Source organism: Colossoma macropomum, unplaced genomic scaffold (genome assembly GCF_904425465.1).
Source record: "Colossoma macropomum unplaced genomic scaffold, Colossoma_macropomum, whole genome shotgun sequence".
In the NCBI taxonomy this organism is placed as follows: domain Eukaryota; kingdom Metazoa; phylum Chordata; class Actinopteri; order Characiformes; family Serrasalmidae; genus Colossoma; species Colossoma macropomum.
This window is the reverse complement of record NW_023494789.1, coordinates 5,166,639-5,178,796: the sequence shown is the minus strand read 5'-3', so window position 1 is coordinate 5,178,796 and position 12,158 is coordinate 5,166,639. Positions and strand designations below refer to the sequence as shown.

General features: G+C 40.8%; 1 protein-coding gene across 1 annotated transcript in view; it reads left to right on the top strand.

Annotated features, from left to right (window-relative positions):
* The first annotated feature begins 2,841 nt into the window (after positions 1 to 2,841).
* The window catches only part of asic4b (acid-sensing (proton-gated) ion channel family member 4b), a 91,668-nt gene continuing 82,351 nt past the window's right edge, over positions 2,842 to 12,158 (top strand). Inside the window, exon 1 of the mRNA XM_036569839.1 lies at positions 2,842 to 4,372. Within this exon, the coding sequence (XP_036425732.1) occupies positions 3,497 to 4,372 (876 nt within the window). The 5' untranslated portion in view covers positions 2,842 to 3,496. The remainder of the gene's footprint in view (positions 4,373 to 12,158) is intronic.

Below are 12,158 nucleotides of genomic sequence, written 5' to 3'. Positions count from 1 at the left end.
ATAATCGTGGAGGTAGTTTTCCCTTGTTTTTTGGTTGGATTTTGACATTTATGGCCCACCCTGAAAGCCTAGCGCTAACTGTCACAGTTCACCGCTTAACCCCCTTAGGTCGACTATGTTGTATGCAACATCAAAGGACGTCATACATAAAAGAATAAATCTCGGGAATGCTGCACGCTGGAGACTTTTATTTTTTTTCCCCAGAAGGGTAGCGCTGTGCTGTTCCAATGAGGGCTCTGGCGCGATCATATGCTTTTCAGAAGCTTTGTAATCCAGACTTGAACTGCACTGTCTTTTTGGAGACTATGTAAAATAAATCAAATATCAAAACCAAAAATCAAATCCAACACTGAATCACTTCTGTGAGTTGTTGTTAGCATGGCTATTAGCGGTCAACTGAGGCCTTGGGTTGAGTCTGTCAGCCAATCAGAGGCTGTGTTCCTGACTTGTTGATGGAACAACGCTTCCGGGCAAAATAACAGCATGTGTAGCATGAAACATTCACAAGATATTTATTCTTTAATGTACAACGTCCTTTGATGTCACATATGATATTGTTGACCTTAGAGGGTTAATATAGGCATTTACATGATCCAACAAACAATTATCATTTTGGTCAAAAAATGACACAGGCCATCATTAAGAACACTACATTAGGGATTCACTAATATGTTTTCAGTATATTGGAAGGTATATCACAATCGTAGTATGTAGGCATATAATTGCAGTGTGGCATTTTGTCCATGTTGTGCAGATGTAACCAAAATACTGAAGTATCACCTTAAAGTCAGTGTGAATTGGAAATCAGAATGCATATTTCTTCCTTAACGTGATGGATTTCTGATTGAAACGGGATATTTGGGCAGGACTCTGAAGCTCAGCCAAATCCAGCTGTTTTGCAGAAAAGTCAATGGAAAAAATAAAAAAAACAACCAGGTTTTTTGAAAAGTACTACAATATTTTGATGACAAAGGACAAATTGTGGTTAGCAGGCCAGCCTTTTAGCATCCATGCTGCTCTCGCTTTTCTTACACTTTCACAGTCAAAGCAAGAGAAAAAGGCTTCAGGAAAAAAGAAGTCATTGTCAAAATAAACCCGTGTACGGGTGTAATTACCTAGCGTGTGTGGGCAGGACATTGACTGTGTTATTGTGTCTGTGCAGGTCTCATCATCAGCTGACCAGCCTCTCAGCCTTGCAGAGGGGCAGGAAACTTTAGAAAACAGCACAAATACTGCCAGATATTTGAAATACCTTACTGGTGTTAACATGAATATGAATATGGGTTGCCAGCGTAAAAGAACTAAAATAACTCTAAAAAATAATAATTATTAAAAAATAATTATTTTACAACCAGTCCAGAAACCAAAAGAGAGAGTAAAGTGAGGAGAAGAAAGGAGGTTGCCTTCCAGCATACATGTATGTGCAGTCTAGAATCTTGGTGACGATGAATGTTCTCAACGATTGGTCAGGATGGTGGAAGGAAGAGAAAACATGCCTACTTATTGGGAAGTGTAACTTTCCCACCAGCTGGAATGCAGTGACGAAGCATTGCTCTTATGAAGCATCGAATGCTAAAGCTCCCCCTTGTGGAAAATGTTTAGCCTGCTAAATGTGAGTGAGTGAGTGAGTGAGTGAGCAAGGTTAGCATGGCCATTAGCCGTCAACTGAGGTTAGGGTTAGACTCTGCCCCCTTGTGGAAAATGTTTAGCCTGCTAAACATGAGTGAGTGAGTGAGGTACAAGCCATTTCCCTGAGGTGCTTTGCCTCTAAAAAAAGAAAAAAGGTTTCTTTGGCGCCTATTTTGCCTGACAAGGCCCTGCATGTACGTCTCCACCATGAATGTGTTTAAAAAGTACATTTTGAGCTAAAATCTTCTCGGAACCATCGTAAAACAATGTTTTAGGCTTTAAGCAATATATCTGTAACCATTTAATATAAAAACTTTCTGTGAGGGAGATTTTAGAAGCATTAAATGCTTAAGACTGCAAGTTTCTTTCACCAACAATGTGAAGTTTCTCTAGAATGGCACATTTTACATCCAACTCTGAATGACTTTGTTTACACCTTAATGATTTAACTGCGCAAAAAAAATCTCTTGTAATTCCCGTTTTACATAATAAGAATGATATGCGAGTAGTTTATCTGGGACTCATTTTTTTGGGTACACTGTCAGAAATAAAGGTACCATGCAGGTACACTTTACATTCAGGTACAAACAATGTAAATGTTCCCTCAAAGGTACAACAGTGGTTTTAAGGTCCAATTGTGCACCTTAAATAAGTTTTTCCAGGTAGAAACCCTGGAGACGAGACGGGGTGTGTGGAGTCAAAACAACTTAGAAAATATAATTTCAATGAGATGTACCCTTGAGGGTAACACCCCAGTGGCAGTAGAAGAACTGCCCCAGTGACAGTTTAGTAAATTTTTTCTGGGAGTGTTTCTCAATATTAATGACGAAATCTAAACATCGCAATTCAGCTTTTTCCACAGTATTGTGCAACCCTGATACGCACATATACGCCACACAAAATAGTGTTTAACACACCATTTAATGAAGTCATTTTTCTGTTCATGCGCATCTACACATGCACACACACACACACACACACACACACATGCACCTGCCTGCTTGACTCCAGGCGTTCAGGCTGGGGAGCGAGAGAAAAGCGAGAGAGACAGACAGAGGTGTACAGGAAACAATGTGTGCACATGTGAGAAGAAGAGATCGAGAGACCTCTAAGTGGATGTTATAACCTGCTGCTGCTTGGGAAATAAAAGCCCCGTTGGAGGTGGGTGAGGTCTTCTCCACTGAGGGGGAAATAATCCCGGCCCGCTCCCCTCATGTAATATTAAATAACTCTCCTTCTTTTCTCCTTTCCCTTCCTTCCCCTCCACTCCTCCTCTCCCCTCCCTCTTCTCCTCTCTATCTGGTCCTTGAGAGGAGTTCTCCACTGTGCGCCGGTCTGCCGTGCTTAGAGAGCGCTGCTAGTCATCACTCGGTCTGTCCCTCTCGCTCGCTTGCTCTCTCTCTATCCTAACTCTCTTTCTTGCTCTCTCTATCTTTCTCTCTCTCTCCCTGTGTCTCTTGCTCTTGTTCTCTCTCAGTCAATGTGAGTGTGAGAGGACTTTGGGCAGTGGCGACGTCAGAGGCAGAGAGCAGCAGAAGAGAGATGTGGAGCTGAGTTGACAAGCAAAGCAGCCGCTCACTTCTCTCCCTCTCTCTCTCCCTCTCTCTCTCTCTCTCTCTCTGCATGTCTCCAGCTTACACTTGCACTCCAACTCTGGAGCCTAAAGCATCCTCGCAGCTGACGCACTGGACCAGGCGCCTCTTCACTTTGTACGAGGCTTTTCTCGCTTCGTGCTTTCGCTCTCCCTTATCGGTTGAGTACCTTCGGCTCTTCGCTGGAGTTCCAGAACTACAGAAAGAAGACGAGGATATGGAGGAAAGGAAGAGAACGTGAGGAGAAGGTGTCGTGAGAGACCGTCTAACTGTAAATGAGAGAGAAGAAAGGACATAAGAGAGGCCAGAGTTGGGCAAAAGAGAGGCAAAAGAAGAGGGTAAAAGTGTTCAAGTGCAGAGAAAGTACTGCTGTAACAAGTAGGATACTTGCGAAAGGTGAGACCGGTGTAGAGGGAGACAGACGGATAGCAGTGACGGATATTAAAAGTGATCTTGCAGCTACGCTGGACGTGCAGCAGGTGAAGAGGGGAGAGCAGCAGGAGTGTCCAGAGCCTTCGCTGGAAGGCTCTGCAAGTACAGACCTGGCGAGCCACATGCCCATCCAGTTTGTCTGCAAAGTCAAGTTCGCCGAGGGAGATGAGGCCAAGGCGACCCCGTCCAAGCAAGACAGCACAGGCCCACTGGACGAGCGCCTAGGCCGGCCTAGAGGAGGAGGTGTAGCAGACCTGGCTGCCTTTGCTAGCTCCTCATCCCTACATGGCCTGGCTCATGCTTTAGGGACCTCAAGGTCAGGGCGAGTAGGAATGCGGCAGACCTTGTGGGCCCTGGCCCTGATGATGTCGCTGGCGCTCTTCTTGTATCAAGCAACCCGGAGTGCCGTCGCCTACCTGGAGCACCCGCACCTGGCTGCCCTGGGTGAGGAGAGCCGGCGTGAGCTCACCTTTCCTGCTGTCACCCTCTGCAACGTCAACCGCTTTCGCTTTTCGGCACTTACGGACGCCGACATCTACCACCTGGCTAACCTCACAGGGCTGCCGCCTAAGAGCCGAGGCGGCCATCGACCGGGCGAGCTGCAGTACCCACCTCCCGACATGCTGGACATCTTCCAACGCACGGGCCACCAACTGGAGGACATGCTGAAGAGCTGCAACTTCAGTGGGCAGAATTGTTCTGTTCATGACTTCAGCGTGGTGAGTACCGCACAGCCCGATTGTCTATGGGGGTTTGGTGTTTCTCGCTGTTGTTGGTGTAGGTGGACAGGTGCTATTGTTAGTAGGTTCTAAGACCTCTTGATCTACAGTTGGCAGAGATACTTATGGTGCGTTCAGACGGTCTTAAAGTTGGAAAATTGTCATGTCAACAAAATGTAATTTCCAGTTTTTGTGTTCTGGTGGCCATCAGCAATGGGTAAATATATAACAGTAAATATATCCCTTTCAGACTATATATATCCACAATAATATACAAACATCAGCTTTGTCTACTGTGTTTATGTGGTATCAGAAAATGTGCCTCATAAATGTAGGTAAACACTATTTACCACTGTTTACTACTATTTACAACACTGTGCAAAAGTCAGAGACCTTCATTTCGCTTCACTTCCCAAAATGGTAACTTTACAGGAGAAGGGAAAAACCTACTTTACTTGTAATGTAAGTCAATGGAACCAGATGTCTTTCCAAGTCATTTTGGGCCGTTTCTTTTGGTCAATTTATCATGAAATTTACATAGAATTTAAAGAGTAATAGGTATTTTGAAATTATGTCAAAAACAGAAAAACTCAAAAATGGAGATACAAAGTTTTCTTCCAACAACAGCGATTTATTTAATTTCCATTAAGTATAAGTTATTGACTTTCTAAGGAGATTAGATAACCAAAGAAAAAAAAGCCTGTATAATTAACCTCTACTACCTGGATTGCAAAAACAGAAAACACAACCAATGTCTAAGACTGAACTTTGGAAGTGTGGAAAAGTATCCCTGCAGATTTCTTTAAAACACCTAAAGCAAGTTTCCCAAAAAGAATGGAAGTTGTAATAAAGGCAAAGGCTCAACACACTTAATACTGAAAATGATATATTTGGTCGTTGAAGCTTCCGTGTAATTTTCTGTTAAATATGTTTTCTGCCTTTTTTCCTAATGCTGATTGCACTTAATGGCTGTTTTGACTAGAAATGAAATAAACGAAAGTGACCTCTGACTTTTGCACAGTACTGTGTAGCTTTATAAGCTGTTCATCTGCAACTTCTTTGTGGTAAACTTAAGAAATTCACAGGTTTACAGACTGTTCAAATGCACCTTTACACTCTGTGCTCACGTCAGGGGAGTTTCCTGCTTGATTCCGCAAAACACTGAACAAGCAGCCTGACAAAATTATGCATTGAGTTGGTGAGAAGCTTTTCCCCCAGTGCCTCTGAGTCCCATTCCAGTTTCATCTTCTCTTTTTGTACGGTAGCTGGAACCTTGACACTGACATGAACCTACATGCCAAATGTAGAAGCGCAAGCTGAGAGAATACAGAAGCCATTAGGCACCTGTGTATTTTTGCTGTCTCACTTCTGTGGCTTGAACTCTCTTGGCAGCGCTCTATTTTTCTTTTCTCTCCATCCTCTTTCTTATTCTGTTATATCACAGTCTGTCTCTCGTGACGCCGAATGTTATTTTGGCCACAGAACTGATGAAATATGCAGGAGATGGACAGGGGACACGATTCCTGCATTAACTGAATCAACTAGGAGGAGAAACGCACCTCAAACTGTCTTCAAGTTCCGTGCACAGCCTGTGAAAGTGAAGCGTGTGGTACTATGCTATGTAACACATCTGGTGCAAATTCCTGCAAAAACCTTGCATTAGATTAGAGAGGGTTACCTTTTTATAGGGGTGGGTGATATGGAAAAAACACACTGTCACAATACTTGAAGACATTTTATTTTGTTTTTGGGCTCTCTTTGTAATGAAATATGTAGTGCTTTAGTGTTCTTTAAGTACTGATGATATCCACAATATGCATATTGTGACATACTCTGAAGTAATTTATCATGATAACGATACACATTGTCATTTTACCACCCCTACCTTTTTGCGATCTCTGAGCAGCTCACTGTGGTTTCTAAGCAGGCTTTCAGACTCCTTGTAGATGGAAAGAGTGTGGTGTGCTTTGCTCTTGTTGTTAGGATTTTAAGCTAGAAGCATCACCAGGATAACAAAGTCTGAGCTTAGAGGGACATTTTAGGTAACACAGTACTTGAACTTTGCTACTAGTAGTGGGCAATTTACTGGTTCATCTTGTATACCTGTCGAAATTCTTCCTCCAGTATGAGTTTTGTCATAACCGCTATGCCGGTATGCCACAAATATGTTCAGATATTGTGACGTACAAACAGTGCAAACCCATGCTAACGTCAGCCTCTTTAGCTGAGTGGCTAAGTCAGAGATGTTTCAGGCATGTTTCAAATGAAAATAAAAAAGCAAAAAACGCAGCCGTCTCTCAATCACCTCAGGGCTGTCCAGTCTGTTTCACCTAAGGTATCGTTTTTGAGGCAGCGGGCAGAAAGGAACAACTGGCTTTTTGGGGTTAGCCTTAGCCTAATGTAGACGCCAGACCGATTGCCACTATTCCTCTCGTACCTCTGCATCAGACGACGCTGTGGTCTCGGGGCCTTGTGTGCAAAACAAACTGTGGATCAGCTGGTACTGATAGTATAAATGCATGCACACACATGTTCTGAATCGCTTATCCTCCTGGGTCTCTGTCCATAGACATATACATTCACACCTTGGGGCCAATTTAGCATGTCCAGTCAGCCTGACTGCATGTCTTTGGACTGTGGGAGGAAACCCACGCAGACACGGGGAGAACATACAAACTCCACACAGAAAGGACCCTTGTCACCTGATCAGGGAACCGAACCCAGGCCCTTCTTGCTGTGAGGCAACAGCGCTACCCACTGCGCCACTGTGCATATTTTCCAATTTCCAATAGTGACTGACAGTTAGAGGCAGAAGTATATGGGATGACACAAATAAATATGAGACAAATAAATAAGGTGCTTTTTTATTGAAAATTCTTATTCCACCTTAAATGGTGCAGTAGTTACATTCAGGAGCCTGTACAAATGTTAGAAAGCAACAATGACATAAGTTTATCTACACTGTTCGGATTTATTTTTAATATTTTGCACAATAGAAATGTTTCAGATTTAATTTGCTTGTTTATTTCGTACTGAAAAGTGAAAAAAGTGAAGGGACATTAAAAGAATAATTTGTCACCGTTGACCTACAAAAATAGATTTAAGTTAAGCATCTAAAATGGTTTTTATTTTGTAAATATATAGTGCGATGTATGTTGCAACCACCAGAAACTGTCAGAAATCTGCATCTGCTACATAACATTGGCATAACTATGCTATAAACATGCTGTAATGAGTCATCATGACAGATTATGTTCAGTCATATAATAGTACCATGTGATAATTACAGATAACTGTCATGACAGACGCCTTGATGTGTATTGTTATTTAGCAGGGTTCAAGTAAAGTGTTACCAAGTGTTACTACACTACTGGTTCGAAGTTAAAAATTCAACATAGCTCCAGTTCAGCCTTTTCTATCCTAACGCTGCAGTTCTTGGTAAATTGACCTTATCGAAATGACATGCATGGCTCCTTCATAAGTGAATGACACCTCAGTGAAGCTGAACGTAATGGATTATTAAATTCCACAATTTGTAGCAACAACTCCAGCTATAATGTTTTCATGAAAATACTATATGTATGGTGCCTCATGCTTATTTGAGTGAATGGTTTGGCCTTGATGCCTTACAGCCTTGTCTAGCATCTGTTATATTTTTTATACTGTTCATCCTCTCAGGATTATGCTGGTATGAGATTTTGTCATTCATTGTTTGGATCTGTTTGGATGTAATGTTCAATTCAGAGACACTCCATGAAATCTTGTCTGTGACATATTCTCTCTGTATTGTCTTATTATTCCTAAATCCCCAGCAAGACACCTGTCAGGATTAGATTTACTTGAACATGATCGGAATGGAAAGGCATTCGGTGGTTGGGTTAAGGACAGCTCTTCTCTCCGGCGCACTCTCTCGGGCTCCTAAAATATAAATCCATGTTTATCCAGATACATTTGTTAGCTTTCCATGCATTGTCTATGGATTACTTTTTAAAACTTAATTAAGGTATGGCAGGCCCATGGGCTATCAGGGGCAGCAGTTTATGTTGTAGCACTCTAGGAACAACACAAGCTAAAGTGGCTTGCTCAAGGGCACAACAGCAGTGGGCAGAGAGGGAACGACACAGCAGGGACATCAGTCTTGCCCACAGCCAGATACCTTCTGGTTTCAGGTGGAGTGCTAGCCCTGCAGAGCCATGCTGATCTGGTGAATATGTTGGAGCTGATTCCAGACATTTTAAAAGCTTTCACATTTCTTGTGTACCCTCACCGGCCAGTTTATGAGAAACACCTTACTGGTGTACAGTTAGAGACTGTAGCCCATCTGTTAATGAACGCTTTGTGTTCCATCCTCCGGCCCTTCATCAGTGGTCAGTTTCCGAGCACAGAATGTCCCTAGACTGATTATTTTTGGGTGGTGGACCACGCTGAGCCTAGCAGTGACACTGACATGTGTACAAACCCCACAGCAACACAGCTGTGCCTGATAAACTCATACTAGCTCCACACATGCCACTACCATCCCACAGGAAAGAACAATCAAAACAGAGATGTCCTTAGGCTCTTTCTGCCTGACCCATAGTGGCCATTCCACCAGTGTAATGGAAATTGACTTGCATTTTTAATTAATAAAATCAAGTGAAAATATTCCCCCCACAACTCTGTTATTAGATTAACGAGGACACTGTGGGCTCTCTGTGAGCAAAATGTTGTGACTCTGTGTTGAGCTGTTAGCGAGCAATGATGAGCGAAAGGGGAGGGGTGAGAACCTCCTGCTGTGAAAACAACTGACACATCTTCACGAAGATGACCACGCCAAGACAACATAAGCACAACTGGAGCCTTGTTGATAATAAAAAGATTATATTGTTGTTGCTACCATTTAAAATAGTATTTAGCATTTTCAAATGTTGACTTGCTCGCTCACTTCACTCACCGACAATGATGGAAATCCAGTTCACAAAATCCAGCTTATTACAGAAAAATGTAGTTCAACTGAGAGACCTCTAAGGCAAGTGGGTTTTAAGGCATTTAATGGCTACTTTGAAATGGGGTTAATATCTCTGCCCTTGTGAAAGAAAAATGCATTTAAGTGTACTTTTCAAAAGTGTAACATGAAAAGTACATATTTTTAATGTTTGCACTTTAAACGTTTTACTAAAAGCATTATTTTGAAATAACATGACAACTGTATAATTTCTTTTTAATAACGCTATAATTAAGTACATGTTAAATGCATTTAAGTTGCACTTAAGTAGACTGCATGTAAGTAAGTATGTAGACATAACTGTTATTACACTTGAAATATATTATAAATACAGTACACTACTGGATGCACTGATACACTTCAGCGCTACTTATTAGACATACTGCAACTAAAATGCACTTAAATGCATTTTAAAATGAAATTAAATGCTAAATTAGATTTTAGTATCACTAAATACACTTAATACCTTCAACAAATAAAAACATGTATTTAAGAGCACTTTTATAAAACAATTAAGTACAAACTTAAATATAATATTAGGAATCATGTAGCCCAACTTACAACCACTTAACTTATGTTTAATAATGTAGAAAAACATGCTTTTCTATTGTAAATTGGAACAACTGATGTTACAATAAAGCTAACTGATTGTAAGACACAAATTCTACCACACTTGAAAATATTTTAAATGTAAACGCCTGGGTGTACCATTATATTTGATTGCTAGTTTGAGTTATATTGCAACTAAAATGTACTAAAGCATACTTTAAAAGTCACTGCTTTAAAATATACTTCAGTATAATACACAGTTGATAACAAAAATATACTTTTAAGTATGCTTTAGCATTTTTTAGGAATTTCCTTACAACATAATAAGGTATCATTTTGAAAAATACTTTTCAACAAACACAGAAAAGTTTACTTTAGATGTATTTCCATCAGGGATACATCTGTACCGATACTGGTATCAGGTATTGGTGTGATATTGTGCTTATTTTCTCATACTCTTCACCGATACTACCACCCAATAACAGCTGATACTAACCCAGGTAACTAATGTAGCATAGCTAGCTAATGCAGCTAACCTGAGTGTACACTGCGACACTAATAAACAAATGACTCAAGCTGGCAGTACATGAGGGTCTGCTCAGACAGTGTTAGTGACTCTGTGGTGGTCGGACACAAAGTTGCCAGCCACTTAAAACATTCCCACTTGTCAAATTCCCACCACATATACACCGTGTGGTTTTAGCCTGTTTTTAAAAACACACAAACAAAATCACAACCACTTCCCCGATATAGGTGGAGACACACAGGCTAGCAAAAAAGTTTGAAAGTTGAAAAAAGTTGGCATTTGCTATCATCCATCTATGCAAGATATAAACATTAATACTGTCATATTTTACCATTGTCTTTGTAAAATAGGTCGCAGAGAAACTGTATTAACCTACTGTGTATATTTCAGCGCACAGTGTGGTTAGCCGAGCTGCTGTAGCTCAGTTTCTCAGCGTGTTTGCTCGGTACTCGGTGCGCAGTATGTTATTCTAAATGAAACAGCTTTATTTGAAATTTATTTGAAATATAGACAGAGCTGTCTCTAGGGGCTGTGTTTCATGTAGCATGGAGTGTTTTTGTGAAGTGTGAGTCACCAGAGAACAACATTTCTAAAATTGCCTGGTGTGTGTCTTGCTTTAGAGGATATTCAGCTACAACTCAACCAGCCAAAAAGACTTCAAAACTCAAAACGTGAGCTCCTCGGATTAGCCTCAGATGTGATCCCTGCTGTCACTGTGCTACAGATGAGGAGCAGGGATCAAAACTATGAAACATACTTTAACTACTACTTAATTCTATGTAAGGTGATTCATTATGGTATTGACTCGATATCGGAGAATAGTAAAAAAATGTATTCGTACCCTTATTCTGTCAGAAAAAAATGATTTCAATGCATCTATTTTCTATTTTTCTATTTTGATATAGATGCATTTAAAAATGTACTTATTATTCTCTATATACTTCATGTATTTTATCAAGGTACTTAAGTATGCTTCTTTTTTTGCAAAGGTGTGTAGTTTCTCCTAGACAACAATGACATCAGATGGAAAGACAAAGGAGACTTTTAAGTTCCTCAGATATTTCTCCTCTGTCTCCTCTTGAGTTTTAGAGATTTCAATAAAGTCACACATTGTGCTCAGATTAGCCAAGATAGCAAAGCTCATGTATCTGCAACTGAACTCTTATCTCTCCTTTGTCTGTCCTACGTCTCATGTCTTCTTTTTGTCTAATGCTGTTTTCCAGAGGGATTTTAGGAGAATCACTATTAAATCTCCTGAGCCCTCAAAGCGAAACATTCAAGCAATAATATTTTCTACTGGGATGTCAGTGTCACTGCTGTAGTGAACGTCTCTGTTGTGTAGTTGCACTGTACAAAAATAAAGCCCACTAAAAGCCTGTCAGGTTCAACCCAGCTTCAAATAACAAGGCTTTCATAATAGAAAACCCTTCAGTCTGAAGGGCAGAACTAAAACACCCCAAGCAGTAAATCGCTGCTGTCGGAAGAAAACCTTGTATCTCCATTTTTGTAATTTTTCAGTTTTGGACATAATTTCAAAGCACCTGTTGCCCTTTACATTGTGTGTAAATTTCATGATGAATGGACCACAATAAACGGCCCAAAATGACTTGGAAAAAAGTCTGGTTCAGTTGACTTTTGGAGATATGAGGTTTTCTTCCAACAGCAGCGAAATACAGTTTTAAAAGGTGATCTGTAGTTTGGATAGCAATTGTGCTAGCTGGCATAAT